Raw genomic sequence first — 27674 nt, 5'->3', positions numbered from 1 at the left:
AACCCTTTGCCAGGTAAACAGCGATTACTGCATTTAGCACGGTTACGTGGCCTGGCTCCAAAATGGCCACGCCACAAGTTTTTGTCCTGTCCTTTGGCCATCTTGCCCCTTCACCGTCCCCAGGTCAAGCTGACCCAGGTCAGTCCTTACTTGGGCATGCATTTTCCCGTGAAGCGCCAAGCTTTCGCTAGCTTCTGCATGCCTTGTGTGCGCGCCCCCAGGATGTAGGCAGGACCTAGTTCCAATACACATCCTGGGTGCCAGAGAGTCTGGTGCGCTGTGAATGTCTGCTACCACCGTGGTCCATGATTGGTCCACGTATGGCATGCCTGTATGTGAGCAGATTTCACATCGAGTCCTCTTCGTTTTGGCGCGAAGACGATTTTGGATAAAAGAAGGCTCGAAGCATCCATACCAGGTCGATGTCTTACGTTCTCACTGAATGAAGGATAGGATCCAAGTCTCCTGAAACTAAGAAGCAGAGTCGAGGAACCGCTGGTGACCTGCTGGAAGGTTTGGAACCCTGAGCCTGCTGTCGTCCCGTGGGACCCCTCTGCACCTGGTCATCATAGTTCTGCGAAGACACTGACCCATTGGAATGGTGGGACCAACTATTCTCGGCACCTTCATCAAATCCTGCAAGTAAGCCTTTTCAGAAGCATCCCTGGACGCGACTGGCGAAGTTTGGTCCGGAGTGCGCCAGGGGTCGGCAAGTAATTGCAACCCTAACCAGTGGCCCCTAGCGCATCCATCCATTTTTACGCACGAGTGGCCCCTGAGGTGCCCCTCCTTTCCACTGTTCGTGCGAACTATTCCAACTCTTGAAATCGACTGTCCTCAAGTGGAGGACCTCCTCGAATAGTGGGAACCTATTCTGCATCACCTCACCTACCTTTCTGAGCTGCTACAGCCCCTACAAAAGACCCTGTTTCGCCCATTTTAACTACTGCAAGTGCCAGCTTCGCAAGTACATTTGAGCTTTTGGCTCCCCTCATCTTAGGGACTGGACTGCCTTTCAGTTAGGATTGTGTTTGATGAAGAAGGGACTAAAGACTATTTGCACTGCCTGCTTCATTCCCCGTTTAGGTTGTGAACCCATTTGGTGCATTCATCCTTTAGAACCCATTGGAGATTATATATATATATATATATATATATTCACGTGACCAAGCGCTCAGTTGAGCGTGAAACGCGTTGTGTGCGGGTCGTGCTCACGGGCATCCTGCCTCTGTTGCTGCTGCCTTTCCGGCCGTGTTTTTTATCTGTTTTTTTTGTATTCTAAATTAAATTCCTGACCTATTCTTTGCTGTGAGCTGCGCCATTTTTACCCATATTGGTTTTCCATTTGGCCCGCGGAGAGTGCGGTTCCCCTTCTCATATACATATATGAGAAGGGGAGCCGCACTCTCCGCAGGCCAAATGGAAAACCAATATGGGTAAAAAAAAATATATATATATATTCAGTAAAAAAAAAAAACTGTTAAAGTGATGTTATGGTTCCAAGTAAAACCGAAAAACCCTTCAAATTCGCCAGTTATGGTAAGCTAAGCAACCATAACTCGTGCCACCACCATGCACTGCTAAGACTAACACCCAGGACATCAAAGATGACATCACATGTCTAGCCCCTTTTTTGTTCACTGCTATATCTAGGGCAGGTGGTTTTATTTACTGACAGTCAGAAACTTAACTTTCAAAAAGGTATTACATTTATAGATATTGATATTCTCACATGTTCTTACACTACTTTCCTTAGAATTTAATTGCATCTTATGATGTACACATATAGGGGAAGAAGCAGGCCTGAAACAGCAATAATTTCTGTGCGTGAATGCAATCATGTAGATTATACACAGTTGCTAATTATACTGCCTCTTGTTTGCTTACTTAACTCTCCATATATAAGCCCCATATTTGTATGCATTGTAGTCTATGTTTTGTGTTTATTAGTAGAAATATGTAGTAAGTGATGCATTATTAGCTAATTAGTACATGTTTCACAGTACGGAAAAGTCTGATACAGAAGCATTCACTGTTTCTTTATATAACTTTGGAAAATTAAAAACATAGCACCTCTGTGGTGTATGCTGCAGCCAAAACCTACATTTCTGTACGAGTAGGCTCCTGTACTATAAAGCGCACTGCAATGGAATGTTATTTAGAACATTACATTGCGTAATGAAGTACGTAGTTTATTACACATCTCCCGATAATCCCTGAAACTTTTTGGCCAACATTACATTAACAACCCCTTGTATGAAAAGTAAACGCACATGTGATGTTAATGATATTTGTGATATCTTTGATGTCCTGGGTGTTAGTCTTAGCAGTGCATGGTGGTGGCGCGAGTTATGGTTGCTTAGCTTACCATAACTGGTGAATTTGAAGGGTTTTTCGGTTTTACTTGGAACAAGAACGTCAGTTTTTTTTTACTGAATTTCATAGGTTTTTAGTAGCGCAACTTAACCATAACGTCCCTTTAATGTTTTTTTACTGAATTTCATAGGTTTTTGTTAGCACAACTTAACCATAATGTCTACGAACATGTGACTTCATTGCACACATTCCGGTGACTGCTACATGACCATATGCTGGTGCACAGCATGATGACGTGTCCGAGAACCTGTACGCACTTCCCAATAAGATCTGTGCTTCGTGGACACTGTGCAACTCCATTTTCTACTGATGTAGGAACTTGCAACTTCAACATTTCCCTTGCTCAGCTCCAATACCTATTCGTACTCAGCCATTTCCCAATCTAGTAAACAGTACATACTTTTGGCAAAACTGCTATTCATCTTAAAATGACATCAGCTAAGGGCATCCCTCCTCCCCAAGACACACCACCACTGCTGTAATCAAGGAGCATGAGAAACACTGCCCCCTACCTTAGAAGTAACACATGCACAACATTTTCCCCTGTCCACCTGGCCCTCCATATTAGTGTTTGGTGCTTCCTCCCTCCTTTCCCTTCCCGATCTTTCGTCGTTAGCTCTCCTGCCAAAAAAAAAGCCATTCAAAAACAAAATAAATGTTCCTTTAGGAACCACCTTTCACAGGTAAAAAAAATAGAACTAAAAAAAAACGCATAGATGGCATCTACTTTATATTTCTCAGTAAAGTACATAGACGCATAACATTTTCCAACATTTCCATTTGCATTTTGTGTTATGCTAATGGGAATATTGTGGCGGTCAACCTCCGTTCCAGGGACCCAACCGAAGCGAGGGTGGATAACGAGGTCTCTGGACCATTATCCCTCCATTCCAGCCCCTGAAATGAGGGGGGATGAAGGCCATTACCAGCCTAGGTTTCCAAAGCGGTAGCCCGTGCTACTAAAAAGGTGGATTTTTTGTCCTACACCAGGATGCCTTTCGCTTCCCGGTTTAGGAAGTAAAATCCTTTTCCAAGATGGCCACCAAGGAAAGGGAAGGCGAGGATTCCATACAGGGCCCCTCTTCGCTTTCCATGGCAGCCTGCAGAAGGGAAAAAGGCAGACCCTATGGCCATATTACCATAAACACATTTTTCTTTCCTTTCAAATGCATGCTAATTTCTAATAAGGTTACCATCAAAGTGGTGGCTGCCTCAGATGCCAGACTCTAGGAGGCGCCAGTCTGACTTGAATATTATTTTAAATACGTTGTAAAACAGACACATTAGTCCTTTGCCTGTACTTTATGCACATTATAATAAGGAACACCTCCAAATGTACCGTATGACTTCCGTGACAAAAAAACACAATTTTGCTTCTTGCTGCCACATCCCATCCTCATCAACACTCACCTTTCGAAACAGTATTTGATAAGGTTAACAAGTGCAATGCGGTGCGTTGTATGTTTTTGCGGCGATGTCCGCAGACACCAAAACACGGTTGAAAGATGGCGGGCGCATCGGAACAATCTGACGCACTTCACGCTCTTTACCATCCAATGAGGGAATGTGTCACATGTCCGTGGACTTAACGCGAGCCGATTACCCAATCGATGTCCTGTCCGCGGAGCAGACAGATATCACACATTTCTTTAAAACGACCAAAAAGTAGGTTTAAAAAAAAAAACTACTGGACGGATCATCAAATTTACAAAAGCACGCTTTCGGGACCAAGCCGCTGCTCCTGCCGCAAATTTGGTGAAAATCCGTCCAGCAGTTTGGGCTGTAGGCGTGCACAAAGTTTTTCCCCCATTCAGTCAATGGGAAAAAAAAAAGACTTTGGGACCCCCCCCCCTATAACTCCCCCCCTCCCGGACCAAACCTCACCAAACTTTGCAGAAAGATTCAGAGTGGGCCATATACTTTGTTTGCAGTGTTTTGGTGAGGATTCGTCAGGGGGAGCGGAGTTATAAGCCACCCAAAAAGTGCTCCTCCTATGGAAACAAACTTAACCATAACTACACAGCCACTACCGTGGAGTATATATATATATATATATATATATATATATATATATATATATATATATATACACACCTAACTGAGTAATTTATAAGTGTCCTTTACAATGTGGGCTCATTGAGGTCTTTCAGTGAGACCCTCAACCCTTCCGAGACCTAGTCTTGACCGCCTGCTTTAGCTACCTTGATTGGCCTGGCTTGTCCAGAAGGTTACCCTGTTCCAAGAAACTAGGCTAGCCTTCTAAACCTCTCACACCAGGTCAGAGTTCAGAAATCCGTCTTAACACCAAGCTAACCATTCGCTTGAAGAGCCAAGCAGAGTAACTGCTGTGGGGTGCTGAGCAGGAGAGTAGCACTTTCTAGAAGGGGTGCTCAGAAGCCAAGAAGAGTATTACATGGCTGGTCGGATACTCCCACGTAGGTGCGGAGGAGCCTCTGGCAGATGGAGCAGAATTGGCGTGAGACACACTTTATATCCCCCACGCCTCTATTTGCTGGGAAGTAAGTAGTGTCTTGATAAGGACACCACAAGAGGTGCAAAGACACGATTTTGATGCAAATGGTATTAAGCCTTGAAAAAGCACACCATGCATGAGAAAATGTGGCCTGTCAAAGGAGGTAGCCTGGTGTGCTTGGAATGTTAAGACACATTCACCTATGGAGCTCTACAGTGAGAATCTCCAGTGCGACAGGAGCCAAACTATTGGCCACAGTTGAACAGAATTGTCCCCTTACAAGAAATCAAAGCCGGTAAAATCCAGAACAATAAGAAGCCAGGATCACCCCCCTAAAGCTACGTTTAACATCGGCTTGTCAAGAAACGCATTCAAGTGGAACTTCACGGAGCATACAGGGAATACTTATTTAGCAAGTCTTCATAAAGGGCGGTGCAGGAAATACATACACACGTGTTGCTAATTATTCATTCCTGTATGTTGCTCCTCTAACTCTTGGACTAGATGCCATGACACTGCATAGTGTCTCGTCTGAGTGGCCTGGCCCAGGAGCACTCCCCATGTCCATTTCTCTTCCAACAGTTTGTGCAGGGTTCTCTTGCAATGAAGGCTTTGAAAACTGGAGATGAGGGATTTGTCAAAAAAAATCCTTGAGATGGCATTAAAAGAAAAATGTGACTAGTCAACCATGGTTATCTTTAAGTGCTTTAAGTAGAAGAGTGGTAAGTAAATGCTTAACTAAATACATTCATCCATACAATATCTTAGGCAAAGGTCTGCCATACGAATAATGTTGGCGCACCAACTTTTCCGATGTGGCAAATATGGTTGAGATTCTGGGCTTTCTGGGGGCGTGGCTGTCAGGACAGCGGATAGGTAATGTTGGATGGTGTGGTGGGTGACTAATGTGTTTTGGGCCGGCATTCATTCCTTCACCGACTGCATTTCTGAATGTGTGAAGAAAGAGGACAAGAGCCTTATGCCATTAGCCTTGCATAAGAGGAAACTACTACCAGGGATAATATTCCTTCACATACTTGCTGTCCACAGCTTTGCTTAAGCTAATAACGTCGGTGGGACATTATCCCCCAAAACGACACCGCAGTATACAAAGGCTTAAATATTTCTAATTCAGGTGAAGGTGAATAAAATTAAAAGTGCCTACTACTGTGTATTCCCCACTGGTATATTATGCACCCAGGTTTAAACTACCACGCTTTTGCTGTTAGAATGGCAACGTGGGTATGCTTCTCAGGCACAAACAGAGGTGGCTTTTGTTACAGTAGATTTTCATTTTCATGTGAAATCTCCTTGACCTGCGAGTCCCCCTGCAATTTGTGCTGGACTTTTGACCAGGTCTCCTGAGTGGGAACCTTTTTCAACCCGTTTTATCTTTCTCATGGCATCATGCTTTCGTGGCAGCTGTAATTTATTATTGCAGTCTTGCTGGGTGCCCCTTCAGCTGCCGCTTTTCTTTTCCTTGTGATAACAGATGTTACCAAGGACAGGGGGACTGTTTTTCCTACCCAACCTATTTTGTGAGATCAGCATACCCCACCTTATGTGGAATGCTGAGGGGACACATTGTATCCCCTTCCCCACTTCTCCTGTAACGTTGTAGTTTCTAGTTTTCAGCAACAAGTTAATCTGAGTGACTGTTGATATTTTCTGACTTTTTGTGCACTTTTGCCTGCAGGCTTTTTCAGCTGTGGTAAGGAACACCTGGGTCAAAATGGACCTAAAAAAGTGACTTTTTTTCGTCAACTATCAATGACTTGTCTCGAGCCTTCTGCCTACCAGGGTGTCGGAGGTCCTGCTAGGTGTCTTGTCTTTGGCAGGCTTCCTTGCGAAGGCCCGCCAAGGTTCGGAGTGCCTGAAACGACAGGAAGTGGGAGAGGGCAACAAAACTCCTTTGGTCTGTCCTGCATTCTCTGATTGGATCCAGTTCAAACTGAGATGGTGTTGTCCTTCGTGGACACGCCACTCCCTTGCCTGGCCTGAACAAATGCCTGGTGATGGGCTGAAGAAGCCAGCTTCTTGCATAGAAGGTGATGGTCCTGCAGCTGACTCTCAGAACATCTGCAGCCAGCTCCAGTGACTGCCAGTGCCTGCCGAGTAACCGCTGCTGTTCCGACACCTTCTGTGCAACAGGGAAGATCCACACCGGACAACTTCCTCCTTTGGACTGGTTAGCCTAACCAGTCTTGAGACCAACTGCATTTGGCACCATCCCATGAAGAGCTTAAACTCCACCAATACACTGGACCATCTTGCGGTGCATAGTCTCCTGAAGTGCTGTTTCATCAGAAACCTTCTGGGCATCCGTATGGGCCTACCGTGACTCTTTCCATGCCTAGACATCCCTGCAACTGAGATGGAGAGCAGGAAACAGAATCCTGCCTGGTGACATTTGCTGACCTGAAGCCTACCAATTCCAATGAGCCAGTATCATGAAGATAGTCTTCAGGGCATTCCTTCCAAATAGTACAACCAACTTTTCCTGCCAAAAGTGACGTCTTGAGCTGCCAAGGCCCTAAACCAGAGTCTGTCACCACCTTGGGGGCCTGCCAGTGACATCACTTGTTCAGATATTGTCCCACTCCTAGGTACCTACCTGGTTGCTGGTATCTTTGATCCGTGCACCTCCTGAGCTTCCTAAAACACGCTTGGGTGGGCAACCCAATCGTGTTATCCTTGGCCTAAGGACATCAATCCTTTGGGCTACTTGCCGTCAGGAGGTCCCCTAACCTTACCGAACCCTTCCAATTTCAACAAAGTTACTTACCTACAATTTTGAAGAATCTGCTGAACCTTTGAACAGCAGAACCAAGGAAGGCAGACGCTGACAAAGTTAACAGTCCCCCACCCCACCCCTGTGCCTCATCTGACAGACTTCTCCCAAAATAGGGTTGGCCTTCCTAAGTCTAGGCTGCTTAGAAACGCTGTCAGCATCAGTATACCATTCGGTTTCAACGCTAACCTTCAGCTACTCCGAATACTTACTGGTGTTCCATTGAAAGTCTAATGTTGAAACAGAATATTGAATGCAATCATCCAACTGTGTATATATCTATGAAGAGTGTTTTACTTACCTAAAGTCTGGTATTGTGTGGAGTGTTGCCTTAGTGTATATAAACACATTTTTATTTAACTACATTGTGCGTTTCCTCGACTGCAAATGTGCTACAAGGTCTTTGTACTTACCCACTGCCCTTTTCCCCCCTAGACTAAGCCTGGCTGCTCAACCATAGCTACCAAACCTTTTGGGTAGTTCAGGCCAAACCTGAGAGTTATAACCTTGTACACCCAAGAGTGAGTCTCCTAAAGTCCTAAACTCTGAACAGTTTTCTCCTCCTTAGAGCCTCCATTGTCTATTCACAGTAGAAGCCTGTATTCCAGCTTTCTCCTTTGTGCCCCACATCTTTTAGTTTAGTTTATTTGTATAGCGCCACCTGTCCCTGGGGCATCCAGGCGCTCTGGAAAAAAAAAAATTACAACATTTCAGTGTAAAAAAGCAGGTCCGTGTGAGCAATACAGAAAGTTATAAATTGTCAGGCAGTTGCAGGTAATGTACAAAGAAGTGGCACACGCAAGTCATTTATAATACAGTAAAATGTACATGTTTGCGGGGAGTGGGCATGGTAACAGTGTAGGATTTGGAATTCTAGACTTCTTTGGTCAGTAACCAGGATTTAGCGGTGTGTCTGAACCGGTGAAAGGACGGTTCAGATCTAAGGTCCAATGGTAGCGATTTCCACAATTTAGAGGCGAGCACTGGGATGTAGTGTGTGAAGTTGTCTGATAGGTACCTGGGTGCTTGGTTGGATAAGCACTTGTGTGTGAGCGACAGTGTTTTGAGTTCAATTCTCTGCGGTATAGAGAGCCATTGGCAAGATCGTCTGGTATCAGAGATATGTCCATGTTTAGGTATGTTAAGAGCTGTTTGCAGTGCGTTATTTTGGATAATTTGCAGCTTGTTCATTTTTTTGGCTGGTACCCAGATATAGAGCGTTAGAGTAATTGACTTTGGAGAGAACTAGCGCTCTAGCCAGTGTGATGCAGTTGGAAGGAGAGAGGAACGCTCTACTGGCATTGATAAGCTTGCAGGTGTAAGCGGTGGCGGATGAGATGTCATTAATCTGTCTTGTCAGTGTGAGGGGTGAGTCGAGGTAAATCCCAAGGGTTTTGACGGTATTGGAAACGGGGATGTTGTGGCCGTCTATGGTGAATGACTAGTATGAATTGTCTAGTTTGTCGAGTCTGGGTTGGGAGCCTAGGAGAAGTAGCCCAGTCTTGTCGTTGAGACTGAGGCCGTGGTTGGCCATCCATTCTTGAATAATGGAGTAAATGTTGTTGAGAACTGTGCCATCAGTGGAATAGCCGCCTGTTAGTGGGGTATTTGGTGTCATCTGCGTAGTGTAAATGACACCCAAGAGGTCCAGTATGTCAAAGAGGGGTTTTGTAAATACATTGTATAGTGTGGGGAGGAAAACGCAGGAGCCCTGTGGGACACCGCATGTGACTGGGGCAGGTTTGGCGGAGGCTGTGGGTGCAAAAACTCATGGATCTGTTCAAAAAGGACTGGATCCAAGCATTGGCTTTGTCTGAGAATTTGGCAGCTGAGGTTAGATGTTTACAGAGGATGTCGTGATTGAAAAGGTCGAAGGCAGCCGACAGGTCGAGGAGAAGGCGTAGTGCAAGTTTGCCTTTGATGTTGTCCATTTGTGTCTTGAGGTCAATTAGTGCAGTCTCAGTGCTGTGTTTAGGGCGGACGCCTGATTGTCTGAGTCCTAGTAGCTTGTTTTTCTCGAGGTGATTCTGTATCTGTAGGTATGCAGCTCTGTCAAGGATTTTTAGGAGGAAGGGAACAGTCTTAAAGGGTCTGTAATTGGTGGGGACTCTGGGGTCAAGGGTGGGCTTCTTGAGAAGGGGTAGAACCCAAGAGTCTTTGAGGTTGTTAGGCACTGTGCTGGATGTGAACGAAAGGAGCAAGATGTTTGGCTGCGTCTTTGATGACGTGTAGCATGGCAATTTTGCCCAGGAGTGCTTCTTGAATGTTTGTACACCAAGAGATGTCTTTGGTGCATGTATCTGGAATAGGGGAGGGGGATTCGTGCTCTCAGGATGTTGAAGAGCTCTTTGGTATTTGATTTGGCGTTACAAATTCTTTCGTTGTACATGTTTTTCTTGGTCTGGATGATTGCTGACTTGTATATATTGGATGCAAGTGTGTAGGATGTGTTAGTGGAGGGCTTCCGTTTCCATGCGGATTCAGCTTGTCTTTGATTTGTGAAGCGTTTTTAGTTCAGGCATGAACCAGGAGTTGAGGTGCATGCGTGGTTTGGCTTTCCGAAGTTTAAGTGGTGCTATGGTGTTTATGGCCTTAAGCACGGTTGTAGTGTAGAGCTCAACTAATTCCGGTGATGTTGGGTGAAAGGTTGATGATAGGTTGGAGTAGAGGGAGGAGTTTCTCTATGATGTTTTTGCCATTTCTTGTGAGTGTAGGTGGAGCATTGGGGAAGAGGGCCAGGAGTTTGGGTATCTTTGTTGATGGTGAAACTAATGAGGTGGTGGTCGGTCAGGCGCATGGTGTGTTGGAGAGGATGGTCGTATTGCAATTGAGATCAGCTATCCAGTCAAGGATGCGGCCTTTGTTGTGTGTAGGTTGCGAAATGTGATGGGTGAATCCTAGTTCTGAGATGGTGTTGGCGATGGTATTAGCTTGGTCATCTTTCTTGTCATTAAGACCAAAGTTGAAATTGCCTAGGAAGAGTATTCGTGAGTTGGGTTTGGTATTATTGGAAATTAGGAGAGCCATGTCATCATTGAAGGATAGTATGGGCCCGGCGTCTGTAAATGAGGTGAGTGGTAATGGTGCTTGTGTGTGGTGGATAGTTTGAAAGTGAGTAGTTCTGCGGTTGGGAGAGTTTGGTTTTGAATGTGCCTTATGTTAAGGGAGCTTTTAGCGATAATGGCTACTCCGCCACCTTTGGCTGTTTGTCTGCGCGGTAGATTGTGTAGTCGTTGGGTATGGCTAGCGCTAGTGCAGGACCGGAGGCTGGGTGGAGCCAGGTCTCGGTGATTGCTATGAAATCAAGTTCATTGAGGGAGAGGATGTCGAAGGCGTGGGCGACTAAGGATCTCGCGTTGATGAGTGCACCTTTGATTGTTTCAGGGGTGTGACATGGTTTTCTGATATGGGTGCGGGGGGGGTGGTGTTAAGGCAGGGCGTGGTCTGATCGGTGGGTAGCATGTGGTGTGTGAGACGGATGGCTAATTTGGGTTTGGTGCAGGTTGTATTAATGTTTGACTTGGGGGTGGTCGATAGGATGTGTGTTCTGGATCTGAGGCGGTTGAGTCTAGATGTGCCTAAGCTGGGGTAAGATGCACTGGTAGTGAAATTCTTCGGTGTGGGCATGTCAGAGGTTGTGGTTTGTATTCCTTTTTGTGTGCTGGATGTAACAGTTGAGCTGTGAGGCTTGGTGAAGACAGATTGGAAGGCATTTATGTTGGGTAGGAATGGGGTGGGACAGGGGATGGGATGGGGTCTTTGGCAGGCTGGTCTACTAAGGCCATTGTGGTGGGAGAGGAAGTGCTGATCCTATGCATGGGATGTCATGCGAGATCACGCAGAAAGGAAACATGAAGAAGATCCAGGTTAGCATAGCTGAGGTAGGATTGTCTAGGAGGGGTTAAATAATACTGTGTCACAGGGCTGGGGTGCGTGCCTGTACAGCGGTCTGTAGCATACTCAGGTATTAGAGCTCGAGCATGTGAGATCTGGGCAGGAGTAATGTTATACAATTAGATAAGGAGCTAGTGTATAGTCAGCTGAAATGCTAGGGCCAGGTCAGATAGAAAGCAGGGGCACAATCAGTTAAGATGCTGGGGCACATTTGCGTAAGATGCTAATACATAACCAGATACAATGCATGCTGGCCTAAGTTGCTAGACTGCTGAGGCACAATAGTAAGAGACACGGGCACAAATGCTAGGGCACAATTGGATAATGAGCTGCTGCACAGTTAGTGCTAAAAACACAGTCAGATGAAGAATAGACTCAGTGCTAGGGCATGAACTGATAGTGCTACTACATGATTGATTGAAGTCAAAACAGGTCAATACGGATATGGGCCGCAGATATGAACCACATTAGTACAGGTTAGAGTAAGCATGCTCTGGAATTATTGTCCACATATAGAAGATAAATAAGAACGTGTGCCAGACAAGTTTACAGCAAACAGGCAATGAGGAGCGTTAAGATTGGCTACTATTAAATCAGGATCAGAGAGTTAGGCATGGCAATTGTGGTTAAGAGGCAATAGGTGTAGTCAACGTCGTGTTGACTTGGGAGGCAAGGAGTATATAGAACAATCAAATCGTGAGGCGCTAACTACAATCCAATAGAAGTTGGCAGATAATGCATAGTATAGTCAGTTATGCAGCCGGTTTAATACAAACAGGTACGAGAAGGCGCACAGTGCTGGTTTCAGTCCAATAGTGAGGAAGCTATCAGACGTTATGGGGAGTTGTTCGTTTAGGTTTCAATGTGGGCCTGCGAAGAGAGGCATAGCTCTTATTCAAATCTGCATAGTGAGGAAGTGTGCAGGCAGTGCGGATAAGGTAGCCGCAGTTTGTCATCGGCAGACAGTTCCTTGAGGGGCACTGGCGTAGCAGGCGATCGGGAGGGTGCAGTGAGGCTTGCAGTTTGCAGGTGATTTTTTGTAAGGATCAGAGGGTTAGCAGGGACCTGGCTCGCAATCACTATGTGGCGGAAGCTGGGGTTCTGGAATTTTGCACGATTTTTACACAATGACAGTGCAATTGGTGTGGCGGTAGAATCCGGTGACTGCACAATAAACGCGGTAGTGAGCGATGTTTGGGAGGCTGAACGGGCCTCGGTTATTGGTAAGGAGTGGGAGGAGGGGATAAACAGAGCAAGCATGTGATATGGCCGGGCTATAGTGGTTACCAGGTTAAGGAGTAACCACGGGCGCTCAGATGATGGTAGGCAAGTGAAAGGTGATCTCACCTTGTGTGGCTCGGAATGAGCAGGCAGGAGAGCACTCGAGCATGGCCCAGCTCGGTCAGGCTCAGTGAGGTGGAGCCTTTTTCGGATTGCCTTTGTTGGGGCCCAGCTTTCGACTGCCGGTGCTCTCTGATTTTCTATCAAGCCAAGGCCAGCCAATCCGGTGTGAGGTGGTTTTCAGATGGCAGCAGGGAAGTTTGAATCCTCCAGAAATGCGGCGACGGCCATCTTGGAAGGGCAAAAACCTCATGTTTTTGCAATAACGAATCTAGGTGCTGTTTAATTCACGTTTCTTAACCCAGCCAGCCCAAGGGCTAAGAGTGAGTTAACAGGCAGCACAGGGTGGCAGGCTTAATTTAGCAGATGGACATTTCGATTTTGTGAATATTGCAGGGGTAGTGAGTGCTTAATAGCAAAGGTGTAGCCTCCAGCCAATCACTAAGCTAGTAACAGAGGCTATAGCCCCCTGTAAAGGCTGCATTACAATTTTCCTTTTGTTATATATACAGACTGGTCAAGGAGACAAACAAGCTGACACAAGCTAGTTGACCTTTACCGTGGTAAAAGACCGTCTCCTTCGGCTCAGGGCCACCAACTTTGGAGGAAATCTGCCACACTAGAGCCCTCAAATGCAAACTCCAATGCTTCATGGGGGACAAAAAGAAATCAGGCAGTCAGAACGTGTATCAAGTGGCAAAACTGTGGACCTTTGCTAGAAAAGCCAGCAGTCAGGGCTGCACACCCTTTGTCTAGCATATTTGCTAGAACAACATTCCGTTAATGAGCGTGTTGATATTGATATTTTATTTCTATCGCGCTCGTACACTAGTAGAGCGCGGCAAGGGAGGGGACAAGGGGAGAACAAAACAACGATCCTACTAGGCCCAGTGACATTGAAAACGTGCAAGTGCATGGGAGCGGGGGAGGGGAAAAGTGCATGGAAGGGTGGAGAAGTGGAAAGTGTGAAGCAGAGGAGAAACAGATCAATAATAATAAATAAAGGCAAACAGTGGTAGTGCAGCCAGCAATTTGCAAGTGCTAGGTTTAAGGCAGCAGACAGGGTATGCCTGATAAGTGCAGGAAGAAAAGGGGGGGCTGTATGGGTACAGATACAGACCACAGTGCAAGAGGTGGCCCGGAGGGTAGCAGGGTGAGCAGGTACCTGGGCCCGGAGGACAGAGGTTGGCCAGGTGCACGATGCCAAGAGAGAACAGATCAGCAGGGGAGAGGGGGAGCAATGGCAGAAGAAAAAAGGAAGGTCTTGAGGTGCTTCTGGAACCAGAGATGGTTCTCCTCAAGTTTTAGAGTGGCAGGGAGGCGGTTCCAGAGGGAGGCCCCAGCTGAAGACAGATCTACCCCCAGCTCATTTCTTTGAAAAACGACAGACCCTGACAGAGTTCGAGGTAGAGGAGCGAAGAGCTCGAGAGGGGAGGTATTTGCAGAGGGCTAGCTGAAGGTATTTTGGACCCATGCCCCAGAAAGCCTTGTGGACAATGCAGAGGCCTTTGAATGGATTTCAGAGCTGGAGAGATATGATCCCAGGGCTTGAGGCCAAGGCCAAGTCTTGCAGTCCTGTTCTGGATTAGTGGGAGAAGGCGGAGAGTAAAGGCAGGTAGATTTAGAAAGAGGCTGTTAAAATAGTCAAACCTAGATAGAACCAGAGCTTGGCATACCACGAGCTTCTGGGGGAAAGAGAAGCAAGGCAGAGTACCTCATAGGAGGTGCAGTAGGAAGTTTGACTTTTTAGAGACCTCAGATGTGGGCGGAGAAGGAAAGGGTAGAGTCAAAGATGACCCCGATGTTCTTAGCCTCGCAGGTGGGGGTAGGAGGAGGGCCAAGGGAAGCCGGCCAGAGAGTGAGGGGAAAGGATGGTGAAGGTGTGACGATGAGGAGGATCTCAGTCTTGCTGGCATTCAAAGATCATTGGCGGCACACCAATCTTGAATGGCAGTTAGGCAATCAGAGACGAGAGATGGTTATCAGAACTACACAAGGTGCTGCTTATTCTAATGCTCTGCACCTAAGGCATGGTCTTAGAAACATTCTCGACCAGACTCAACCAAGCCTACAATAAGTACAGGGCAACTCGGCTGCTTCCTACTGCAAAAAGCTCTACACAAGTGCAGCAAGTCAATCAAAGTAATTAGTTAGGCATATGCAGAATAGAACAATCGGTGGATCAGGGGGACCAAAGACCTGAATCTCGCAGAACATATACAATTTGACGTAGTGACAGTAAGTGGAGTTAAGGCCTCAAGCAATGGATAACTAGGTTGTAAAAAATGTGTTGCACACTAAATAATGGCTTTAAATAATGGGTTGATCCATATCCATGCGATTCTTGGCATGGGAATGTATTATTGTGTACACAGTATACCCGTCACTACCACAATCATTTTTTTTATTTTCATCCAGTTGCTTGATACACCATTGACCTGTTTGGGGTCCCTCAGGTCTTCTATATTACATGTACAGCTATTTGCCTGACGATGGACAATCTGTCCGAAATACATAGGCAGATGTACAGTGGTTATTTTATATGAAAATACAAAGGGGTTTTGCCTCAACCAATGTTTCGTGTTTTTCCTTATGCAATGTTTTTAAGGAATTTATTCTAGCGAAAAAGCTAGACAAAGGGTTTGAAGCCCTCACTGCTGGCTTTTTTTAGCCAAGATCCACAGCATGAAAGGTTCACACTTATTCAACCTAAATAAGGTCTGTATTGACATTTTTCAAAAACTTTGAAGCTATTTCACATACATCAGACATTCAAATGGTCGTGTGGGTGTGTTGCCCTGGTGCCCAGGGATCTGTGTTCGAAACCCAGCGGGCACATTTTAAATAGGTCTACCTAGTTGAAGGGTGCACATTTCAGAAACCTTTTTTACTAGATTCCCGGATCCAGGAAAATCTGGCCCAATGGCAGCACACCATCATTCACATTAGGTTTACAGCTTAAACAAGTACTCATTTTGGGTTGGGTGCAGCAGACCTAAAAATAAAAACGTTTAGATTACAAATGGATGGCAGCAATTGAGGGAAGGATGGGTATCACTTGGTAAATCTCAGGGAAACATTGGCCAAAGCTTTGCTCAATCGTTTGTTGCTCGATAGGGCTATTTTGCATGACAGAAATGCACCACCACAGCTCTGTGGTGGATGTTTTCACAAAAGGAGAAACATTCTCCAACAGTCAGTGTTTCACTTACCATATTCGGTGACCGTGAACTGCTTTGAAAAGAGTAAGCTCTGAAAATAAAGACATTTAGTTAAATCATTTTGGGTTTGACAAAAATATTTCTGAACAAGGCAAAAATATCAAAAATAAATGCAGTGTGCTCTATAACGACGTGGAAGAGCTTTTTTTAGCATCTATACATGAAATGTCAGTATTTATCCGCAAAGGAACCCACCCACACAACCTACTACATCCCGGCTCAACAAAATGTACCCACAACACTTCAAAGACTCTCAGAAACCTCAAACCCAAAGTGGGTATGGTCACATAAGCTAGCCTACCGAAAAACACCCCACAACAACTACAAAATAAACTATGGCAATGCCCGGGCATATAGTGAGTATGTGTGGTAGTATGCAATTCCAGTACCCTTCAAATGTCTTGTACTGATTATATGGCATACGAAAAGTGCCAAAATGTTCAATTATTCCATATCAATAGAAATACCTAAGCAAATGACGGTAAGCCCTGCTATAGGATGGTAATGCTTGGTACATGATCGGGTGCAAAGGCATTATTTACTGGTAGGATGTGGCACAGCATAGTAATTTGGCAAATTAATGTGAAACATAGCATAACAATATCAGACAGCTCATGGTCGTACCTCTCAAACCATGCAAGTATATGGGCAGGTCAAAGGAGAACGTAACATATGTTAAATTGTGCAAGGACTTGGACTTTTTTTGTAATTCGCTGGACAATTATGCAAGCTCATTTGTTTTGGAAATTACCTTTTTAAAATGCACTTGGCATGTGGCTTCTTGTTCAAAATGTGGATGCTAACCCTTTGCTACAGAAATTAGACCAGCACGTGGACACTTTGGTCAACATTGAATCAATTCTTAATCTGGCCACTTCCTAGTGGCAGCAGATCAAATACTTTTTATAGGGCATCTCTTTATGCAACAACCAACACAATCTGAATATTGAGAGGTTTTAAAGGCGAGTTAGGCGGTTACAGTTCCATGTTGTCGCATTTTGCAATACTGCCATCCAGGTACACATTATGTATCTATCTTCAAAAGCGACGACATTTACATCACACTTCCATGGAAACCAGTAGATGCCATCCTTGCACACCTTGCTATGATCGGTATTAGCTACAGGGAACTGCCACCTGACCCAAAGGGTTGTCTATATAATAAGCCTCCCAGATAGCAAAACATTTACCTTAAAAAATATGTCCCAAATATATAAGTACTCGCAAGTTATTGTTCAGTCATAATTGAATTTTGAGGAAGATCACACAGGATGTAAGCCCCCAACCAAATCTCTTGGTGTTTACAAACTTCTATGCTGTGCAATAGGGTCAAAGAGCTTCACCCTGCCGGTGAAAGGGAGTAGAACAGGGGACCTCAACCTGGGTTATGCAGCCTACTAAGGTGTATGCCAGAGCTAAAGTTGGGCAAGGGAGTTTGGAGTGGCACAATCCCTGTACCCCCAAAATGGGCAATTCTTGGTAATAGTGGCACCACTGTCATCACTCAGCAATAAAAACACTGTCCATGTGTTTGGGACCCAAAGATCTAGGAAACAATGTAATGGTGAAACATGGCGAGCAGAGAGATGTTGTACGCAGTGCATGCCAGCCTCCAGTGGACCAGCAAGAAATCTCTAGATGTCAGAGGCGGTGATGGGGAACCAATACTACAATGTAAATCCAAACTAATATGTATATTTAGAACGGTTACACAAGACCTCAATTCTGATCATGAATTTTATGCTTTCTTCCAAGATGGCACTCTTGCCAAGTTGTACTCTGGGTCACTTGTCGCTAGGGAATAAAGTAATTAGCTGGCTTGTGGGATGTTTTAACCCACTAGTCCAGGCCCTGCAACATTCCTGTGCACTGCTGGCATCAGGAACATCAGAATGGCTGCCAGAAAGCATGATGCACGCTAAAAATCACCCAGGAGTGCGCAGGAAAATCATCAGAATGGCCGACAATCCACTTTTGCCTAGGTCAGTGGTAACACAGGAGACCACTGCCAAAACCTATCCTTTGGCTGCCCCCAAAGGTCAAAGAGAGCCACTTGAAAAAGTAATGCTGCATTGCAAAATGAAACAGCTGTTTGAAAATCCATTTTTCTTGGCTGTCAAATTTGCAAAAATCATGGTTCACAAACCACACAAAAGATCCAACCTCTTGTTTGGGGGTTAAACATCATTAAACATCATTCTACTTCAAGAGTCCACATACATACAATGTTAGCAGGAGTACATTTATCAGGAGAAAATCCACATTTAAAGATGCTTGCTTGAAAGAAAATGGGTGCAATACCGTGACTCACCTGCATCAGAAGCTGGCGATCTCTAACTTGTCATGTAAACTTATGTCTCAAAATCTAAGTGTGGGGAAAGCAGAGACTTCCATCCAATGCAATATAGGTTGCCACAACTTAATTTTCATATTGAAAAAGACTGGAATTGAAGATAGGTTTGCTTATTTTTAAATTTCTAACTTTAAATTTCACAAGGAATAAAATTTCACAAGGAACAATGTCTCAATGTACTGTAGGTAACCTGATTCAGCTAAACTTCAAAGAGGTTTTCCCCCACTGAGAGAACACCATCTTGTTGCTTCCCGCCAAAAGGATAGGATCTCTCATCTGGATTCTAATGAGAAGCGGAGGAGACTTGCTCTGCTGCTCTGGTAAAGAGACAATGGGTTCCTTGAACTGAACGAAAATGCTAATTCGGCTGTGACAAACCAAGCCCAGGCAGGAACAAGCTCATGATGCTCTCTGGCTCAGCCAAGCCTTGGAGGCGGGCCAGACTGAAAATGCAGATTTGAAACTGAAGTAAATATATGTTTGAGAAAAAGACATAACAAATTGTGCTGAACTAGTAAAAATATGGAATTTAGAGGTTATTAAAATGAAAAGGTCGCTCACAGTTTAAAACTGATCTGGAATCTGTGCGATGTTCCGAGACTGAACCATGAACATTTTAATATTGTAGCTATTGTGATTATGCTATAAGGATGAAAATTTACGGAAGTATGCCCAGATGGTATGTGCATGTATGTGTAAACAATTGTACAGATCCGAAAATGTGTAACCAACCAAAAGCGCGAAACTCATTTGTGAACCAAAACTCGTAGGAATATGAGACTTCGACAGAAGCGTACCTTAAGTAATCTGTAATGTAAATATGCATTATCAACAAGTTGGGGATATTGGAAATGTTTTTTTATGAAAAATAGATTTTCTGGTTGACACAAAGGGGCGTTTTTTTCCTTTGGACCATAAACATAGTGTCACTTCTCCAATCAGAGGAGAGTGAATTCTCTGGCCTACCAGAGGGTTGGGCCTAGTAGAATCAGCCGACCCACTCCCTTGGAAAATACATAAATAGGGACTGCTGAGGACAGACAAGACACATTCTCTCATCAACCGATCCACTGGCGAAGCACCCTGCAGGAAGATCCAGACTCCAGAACCTAGATCCAGACTCCAGAACCTAGATCCAGACTCCAGAACCTAGATCCAGACTCCACAACTCTGAAGCAGAACGGCCCAATCCAAAAAGCTGAACCCTTCTCAGCTGGCCTTTAAAATCTTTTGCAACCTGAATACCCAAACTTCCAAGGGGCACTACAAAATCCAACAGTCTGGCTGAGCTGTTTTTCTGCTTCTAGCCAAGAAGCCGTGCTAGAACCCAGAGGTCCAAACCGGTAGAGCAGTGCTGTCCCAGAACCAACCTGTCGATCCAGTCCAAGAGGCCGTGCAGACCAGAGTGCCTTGCTGAGAGCAGAACCAAGCACCCGAGACCTGTCCGGTGGCGAGCAAATTCCAGCCAAACCTTTGACGGGCCCATTCCATTCCCAAGCCATAGTAGTGAGTATTTAGTATAGAACTGTCCATAGTCATCTATTAGTTTAAAGTAATCCTATTCAATCCATTTCAACCTATCCAGAACTGCATTATAGAATCCGTGTCCATCCTGAATCTTTCTCTCATCCATTCTGTGATAATTGTAGTGAATCATCTTTGCACAATATATTTTTGAAGAAAGGCAAGCGTCTCGACAGGTCCAACCAACTGGTGGCGCCACTAGTCTGGTGGGTACGCTGTTGTGTAGCTGGCGGCTTCATAGACTTAGTGTAAAGTCCAATCTGTTTGTAATTCAATCTCACATTTGTAAAATCTTGACTCTCTTGAAAAATCTACCTTTACTAAAACCTCTAACTTCTGAACCGTACGTCCTAGAAACAAATGTAATTTTGAAGCCAACATCCTAAGCTTTCAAACGAACCCAAGACATTCCAATTCTTTATAGTTTTCCGTAATCGCATTTCTGGCACGCTGAAAAGTTTGCCGCGATTTTGCATTGGCTCAATTTCACCACATGTAAAAACAGCTATTTCTTGTATCCAACCTCTGAATTTCGTTTTCAATCTGCCAACCATTCAAGAATCTTTGCTAGTGTTGACCAGAAACAATCCAAAGCAGCTCTCACTAGTTCTGAATTCCATTTAGTGAATTAAAGTCATTTTTACCATTGTTCCATACATTACTAAATCACATTAAAAAGCAATTGACCCGTTTTAAAATCCTTCCTGTGTCTCTCTAAGCTTGCTGGGGGGGGAAATCGGGATTGAACTTGCATTTGTTGATTGTTATTCCTGAAACCTGTGTGCCTCATTCCATCTCTTCAGATTGCATAGTAGGAGGGGGGGATTGAGTAGTAACATTGTCCGAGTTCATATCAAGTTTATTTCTGTGCTGCATTAATTTCATATCCTTGCATTCATTGAACCCATCCAAAGTTATTCTCTGCTACCTTATTCTTCCTATTCCTACTCCTAAATGATTAAAGATATTGTTGATTGTGATATTACCCATTGCTGATCATTGTAGAAATATTAATAAGTGTGATATTTAAATATTATTCATATTCATGAAAGTGTGATATATAGATAGTGTAATTCTTCAAATAAATCTTTTAACTTGCAAAACAAACCTATTCCTTGGTTCGATGCGACCGGGGGGGGGATTCAAAGAGAGGGGCATTATATAAGGGTACATCATCCGGAAATAAAAGAACTTTTGACATTAAAATATGTAAATAAGGGTTTGCATTGGGCATCTCACGCTAGGCATTGACTTAGGTGAAGTGTTGGGTTGAAACCACTTACAGTATGAAATCCTATGACATTATACATATCCTTAGGTTTTATGATTCCCTCGGTTACTGGCATTATTCCCACATCATGGTAAACATTTGCCCTGCGTTATCCGATCCTGACCCCCCCCCCCCCCACCACCCCCGCAGGTGTCTATTTTTCAAGATGTGGATATGTCAATGTCAGGCTTACTTTAGGATTTCTCCCCGCTCACCCCCATCCCTGTCCCCAATTTATTGTCATTCAATGGCAGTGATATTCATTATATATCAATCACTTGATTCGTAAAGTGTCATGAATCACGCTCGCCACCCTCATTGCTATTGTCACCGTCTGTTTTGTTTATTAATTGATTTCTATTCCAACTATTATATAGGACCAAATCAGTTAATGGTGCATGCGCACGGATGCACACCATATATACATGGATTCACAGCCGACATATGCCTTGTAGCACGTTACAGAATGTATTGACATTTACGACATCACACGCTAAATGTGAGATGTCCCGTCATTTATAGGGCACGGCCCATACATGCCGTTCCTATTCTTTTCCAGCACACCAAATGCAATAATCATGCTGCTCTTAGGCGGAACAAAGCTGGATGCAGGGGAGTTGCTAGTTCTAGAAAAGACCCGGGGCTAAGCTGATGTCGGAACTGTTGGGACTGGGGGCTAGCTAGTCTTTTGGCTGTAGCTCCTGAGATTCCATCCGGGGCTACAACCAAAAGATCAGGGGCTATAGCCCCCTTACCCCCCCCTAGCAACGCCCCTGGCTGGATGTAACTACATCAAAACACCCATATATGGTAATAGACCAAGGACTCGTAATTCATGCTTTTATGTGATTCAATCACCAATGTAACCAACTTATTTGCAGGAGACTTTGGACAACACCTGAACATACATCTAGGACGAGTCCAGTAATTGGATTGAGCAAACTTATAGGTAGGAGCTTCGTAACTAGTACTAATCTTTCACTTGCTCAAATTATATATCCACAGTTGCAGGGACATTAAGGTATACATTTAATGCAGGAAAACCCCTGAAATTCGGCAGACAATTCAGGAAAAGTGACCTTAAATTGACGTCCCCAGTTGCAGTGTATGACCACAATGATGACAGATTACATCACTAACTACATCATTTATGGGGGCGCGGCTTGAGGGCCATGGAGTAGGACGTGTGTCTCGTGTGGCTCCCGATTATCCGAGATGATCCTGCTTAGAAATATGCCAGAATAACTCGTTTGAGCTTGGAAAGTAGTCATTTGTGGGAAGCTGTGGTGCACATTTGTGGAGAAGCTGGGACCTTGGCAATGCTGACCGCATTCAATACATCGAGCACAAGTTTGTATCCAGAGACTGGCACGGGGAAAAAAAAAAAAATTAAAAATGGCCGACATGATAGAACAAAGGACGCTTCGATACGAATAGTGAGAACCAAAACTGCCGGCTGCCAAAGAGTGTGCTGAGAACTGAAGGCAAGGATAAAACAGAGGGCTGGGGGGTTGCGCACAGATATTGTATCATAAGGGGATACATTGTCGCTCTAAGTGCCCAGCACAGAAAACAGCCCAGCCACAAGACGTGAGAAACTGAGAGGGCTGGAGTCCCACGCGAGCGGAGAATCAGGGAAGAGTGCTCATACGGCTGTCCCGGGTACGGTCCCTGCAGAGGCTTCAGATGCGAGAACACTGAAGCATACACACGGGACGCACCAAACAACAACTATGGCAGGGACCCCGGGATAAGACAAAGGGTAGAGGCAGAGAACAGCAGATTCCGGAAGCACAGGTGGTCATATATTGGAGCCCACGATCCATTTAATTTCAACAGCAACCTACAGCAGACAAAGGAAGAAAGGGCAGGCTCAGGCACCGAAGTAGCTCCGAAACGGTGCTGATCCTGGCTTGCTTAACTGGAGATTCACACGGCCTGATGACAGGCAAGGAGTACATAGTCCCCCCCGGACCTGCCCAGTAGACGTTATGAGCGAAGTTGGAGGAAAAGATTAAAGTAAAAATTTAAAAAAAATTGAAATAATTATCACGAGGACTACTAAGTAAATGGAAACATGGAGTAACAAGAGCAAGCTAGAACTGCTCTGACATAATGAACATCTGCTTGGGAGGCCACCCACAGACACTGATGTTGCCAACCACGGATTAATGGTGTGAATCACAGCGGGTACCAGGAAGGAACCACAAACACCAAGTGCAACACTGATAGCAGTACAGGGGAGGAACATGGCCATGGGGATGGACCCTCATCGCTGCGCGTAGTGACTGTGGGAGAGGACCTGAAATACTGCACCACAGGAGAGGGCCCCCGCGGACCGAGTGCTCTAGCAGGCGCACAACACAATTACACCAAACAGAACAAGGTGGCGACTCATCCAGCAGCAACCAAGAGGGCTTATAGCTGAGAGGACAAGTAGGGACCCGGAGGACAAAGCACTACACTGGAGGAGAGCGCCCGATGCCTAGGCACCCAAAGGAGGTATGGATGGACTTGGGCCTGGGGATCAGGATCCGTGAAGTGCGGTCCACATCAAAGAGCTGGCGCTACACAAGCAGCCACGTATAACGGACTGCAGGGTAGCAAAACCAAGATCGAGGTGGCCCTCATTCTAAGCCCTCAGGAGAGACAAATTGGTGAATCCCCAATGATTAGCCTGTTCAGCTGGATTACTCTAAGTGGAAGAGGGCAACATAGGAAGACAGCCCGGATCCCTTCCTGCTACATCTGGTAGTAGTCCGGCACAGTGCTGAAGAGGGCATGTTTCACGCTGCCACAGAGGTGAAAGAGCAGCATATAAGTCATTGGCGTTCAGAGGCTCCGCCCACCCACAGTGGGGGTTCACACCAGACAAAAATGACCAATAAAATGATGAAAAACAAAGTGAAGCAGTTGACAATAGAAGAATATGCCAAATCGCCACAGACAACAGAGGCTACTAAAAACAAGGGGCAGAACAACCAGGACAAAACATCCCCGGTGCACAAGGACCAACAGATCTGGATGCAATTGCGACCTTGAGTGTCCAGAGAGCATAAACTCAATGCAGCAATGGCCGATCTGAAGACCACACTGGAATTCAAGATAGATGCGGTGCAAGTAGACTTCACCTTGCTGCAGCAAGATGTGAGGGCGCTAGCGGAGCGAACGAGTGGACTAGAGAGAAGTGAAGACCAATACGGCCACCTGCACAGCAAACGCCGCAGAAGTCCACACACTGCGGCAACAGGTGCGCAATCTGGAGAACAGAGCAGAGGATGCGGAGGGATGGGCACGAAGGAACAATGTGTGAATAGTGGGGCTGCCGGAGGGAGAAGGCTCGGACCCAACCAATTATGAATAAACAATGTTGCTACAGGAGATAAAGGGTGGGGCGCACACCCAAAGATTCACAGTTGAGCGAGCACATAGGGCACAGATTCGGAAGCCACTGCCAGGAGCCCCCCGTGGCCGATCATTGCTAAGATCCTGAATTACAGAGAGAGATGATCTTGGAGCACTTTCGGAAGGGAGGAATAGACAGGGTCGGCGTCCATTACAGCGTACCCAGACTACACCTTCTTGGTTCAAAGATGCCGATTGCACTATGGAACGATCAAACAGTGGTTACGTGAAGCGGGCTACAGATACATACTGATGTACCCAGCGAAATTGAAGGTGTTCCACAAGAATAAGGCTCTATTTTTTTAGACCCCCGGAGGATGCAACAGAGTGGCTCGACGACCAGAACAGCCCGGCAGGAGCAGATGACCAGACGATGGGCTGACTAGATAAGTGAACCAGGGGTTTGGGATTGTGTGTTGTGCGAAAAATTGACCTTGGACTTGAATATAGCACAGCAGACGAGGTTGGAGGGAGCAGGCAAGACGGGGATGGTTTGAGGAAGATGAGGTAGACTGTGGCATATTGCCATTTTGATGCAGGAATACGGGAGCCGTATTAGATCAACGACACCGGGAGACACAATATCACCTCCTCACAGTTAGCTTAGTTAGGATACTGATAGTTCATTATCCCCCTGCTGAGCCCGAGTAACCGTATTACCGAGAAAGGGCTAGATGCGGGATAGCCTGAGATCCAGGGATGAGCTGGGTGACAGTTGGGGTTGGTGGGGATGGGAAGGGAGTTTGAAGGGGTGTTAACAGTTAGGGAGCAAGCTTACACCTATACATCACTGTGGAAAGGAAAGGGGGTGGGGGGTGGAACAGGATACGGATAAAATGGGGGACCTCAAGATAGTGACATGGAATGTCAGGGGGCTCAATAGTTATTTAAAAAGGAATAAGGTCATGTTGTACATAGACAGTTTTATTGCAGGAAACTTAAAGGAGAAACAGAAATTAGTGGGGAGGAAATGGAGAGGGACCACCATAGGGTCAGCATATTCGGCATACGCCAGAGTGGTTATTACGTGGATAGCACCGCATGTCCCTTTTAAACTGTTACAGTCAACCATAGAGCCAGATGGGAGGATGTACTAATAAGAGGTTTAGTAAAAAAACAGGGAACTGAGCATACTTAACAGCAGTGTTCGAAGTGTTCAAAAAGAAGTAGTGGAACTATGTTCCCTGCTGGCCTGGCCCTGCTCCCCACAAACCCCGTTGCCACAACCCCTCCCACACAATACACACCCCCAAACACTAGCACCTGCTGTTTAAGGGAACATTCAGTGCAGTGCACCGAAAGTGAAGGTTTCAACTTCTTCCTACACTTTTATTTTAAAACAAAACCATTCCGGAACAGTTTTTTAAAAATAAAAGTATATGGGCTGTTAAAGGTCATTTAAAAAAAGTATAGGAGCACTGCTCCCTTCGACCACGGCTTAACACATATACCCAGAATCAAGATGCCACAGGCTACTTCAGGACCTTATACAGTAAGATAAGTCCACACATGGGGGGGCAGTCATACAGGGAGGATACTTTAATTGTATGCTGGACCCCAAGGTGGATAGATCAGACATGAAGGTGGACAAGCCCACCCTGGCAGCTAAATCCCTAAAGACCCTATTAAGAGATTTTTATCTGGTAGACGTGTGGAGGACGCACCATGCGCAGGATAGGCACTATCACTATTCCGCCCCACATAACCTGCATACAGGTTTGGGCTATATATTAGCTACACCGGAGTTCATGGGGGGAGCTAGTGCGGTCGGAATACAAAGCGAGAGTCCTCTGACCACTCGCCTCCGATTATGACATGGCAATACTCACCTCCCAGGGCGCAGATCCTGACATGGAAAGTCAGGGCTGAGGCTTTGACAGATACAATATTTAGGGAGGATATAAGAAATGGAATTGTGGAATACTTTGAACTTAACACAGAGTGTAGACTCAGGCAGCACAGTATGGGAGGCATTTAAGGTGGTGGTGAGAGGAGCAGCAATATCCAAATGCAAGGGTCTGCAGGGGGGAATTGCACATGAGCTACATGAAACGGAGAAGAAACTAGAGGCAATTATGCAAAAGAGCGAGCATGCCCTTGAGGAGGCTGGAATAATAAGACCATTGCAACAGGATTGTAGGGAGTATTGGGAGAGATTATGTAACCTGAGCTATAAAAAAAAATAAGTGGAAAGACAGCACGCTGGGGGAGACAAGCCGAGCAGGCAACTACACTGGCTATATAAGAGGGGAAATACCCAGGAAAACAATTAGAGCAGTACGGGCAAATACAGGACACCAAAGAAGGGGTTAACAGGGGCTTTTTGGAGTTTTACCAGCAGCTATATAGAGATGTCGAGGAGGGTAAAGGAGAGATGTGATTGAAATATGGGCGGATATTGGGCTTCCCAAATTGGGACTGCGGAGCGCCCTGGAGTAACTAGAGACAGTGATCAAGCTTTTACCTACTAGTAAGGCTCCAGGGGTGGATGGACTCCCTAGCGAGTTCTACAAAACATACAAGGCGGAGGTGCTCCCCCCCCACTATTAGCAATGCTAAATGAGGCTTTGGATAGGGGGATACTGCCGGAGTCCCTGAGGGAAGCGATCATTGTCCCACTTCTCAAGCCTAACAAACCATGCATGGAATGCGGGTCATATTGACCGCTATCCATGCTGAACCAAGCTAGCAAGATACTCACGGCGGTGTTGGCGAATAGACTGAGGCGGTTATCCACAAACTTATACATCATGTCATAGAACAAACGGAAGAGGACCCACAGGAGGTTGTCATAGTCTCATTGGATGAAGTGAAGGCCTTCGACTGTCAAATGGCCTTGGTTGATGGCGGCCTTAAAGGAGTATGGAGTTGGGTCCACGTACCCGAGGTGGGCACAACTGCTATACAGTGCACCACTGGCCCGAGTTAGGATGGGAGCAACCATCTCAGATCGATGACAACTTAGCAGGGGTACTAGACAGGGATGGCCATGGACCCCAATGTTTATCTTAGCACTGGAACCCCAA

General features: G+C 45.5%; 1 protein-coding gene across 1 annotated transcript in view; it reads right to left on the bottom strand.

The window, feature by feature from the left end:
* Nucleotides 1–27674, bottom strand: part of LOC138453422 (CD109 antigen-like) — an 812557-nt gene that overhangs the window by 686474 nt on the left and 98409 nt on the right. Inside the window, exon 6 of the mRNA XM_069606255.1 lies at nt 16088–16127. Coding sequence (XP_069462356.1) covers nt 16088–16127 — 40 coding nt within the window. The remainder of the gene's footprint in view (nt 1–16087; nt 16128–27674) is intronic.

Source organism: Ambystoma mexicanum, chromosome 4p (assembly GCF_040938575.1).
Source record: "Ambystoma mexicanum isolate Mex_15411 chromosome 4p, UKY_AmexF1_1, whole genome shotgun sequence".
Lineage (NCBI taxonomy): Eukaryota > Metazoa > Chordata > Amphibia > Caudata > Ambystomatidae > Ambystoma > Ambystoma mexicanum.
Note: the sequence above shows the minus strand (reverse complement) of the source record. Positions and strands in the feature narration are given on the sequence as shown.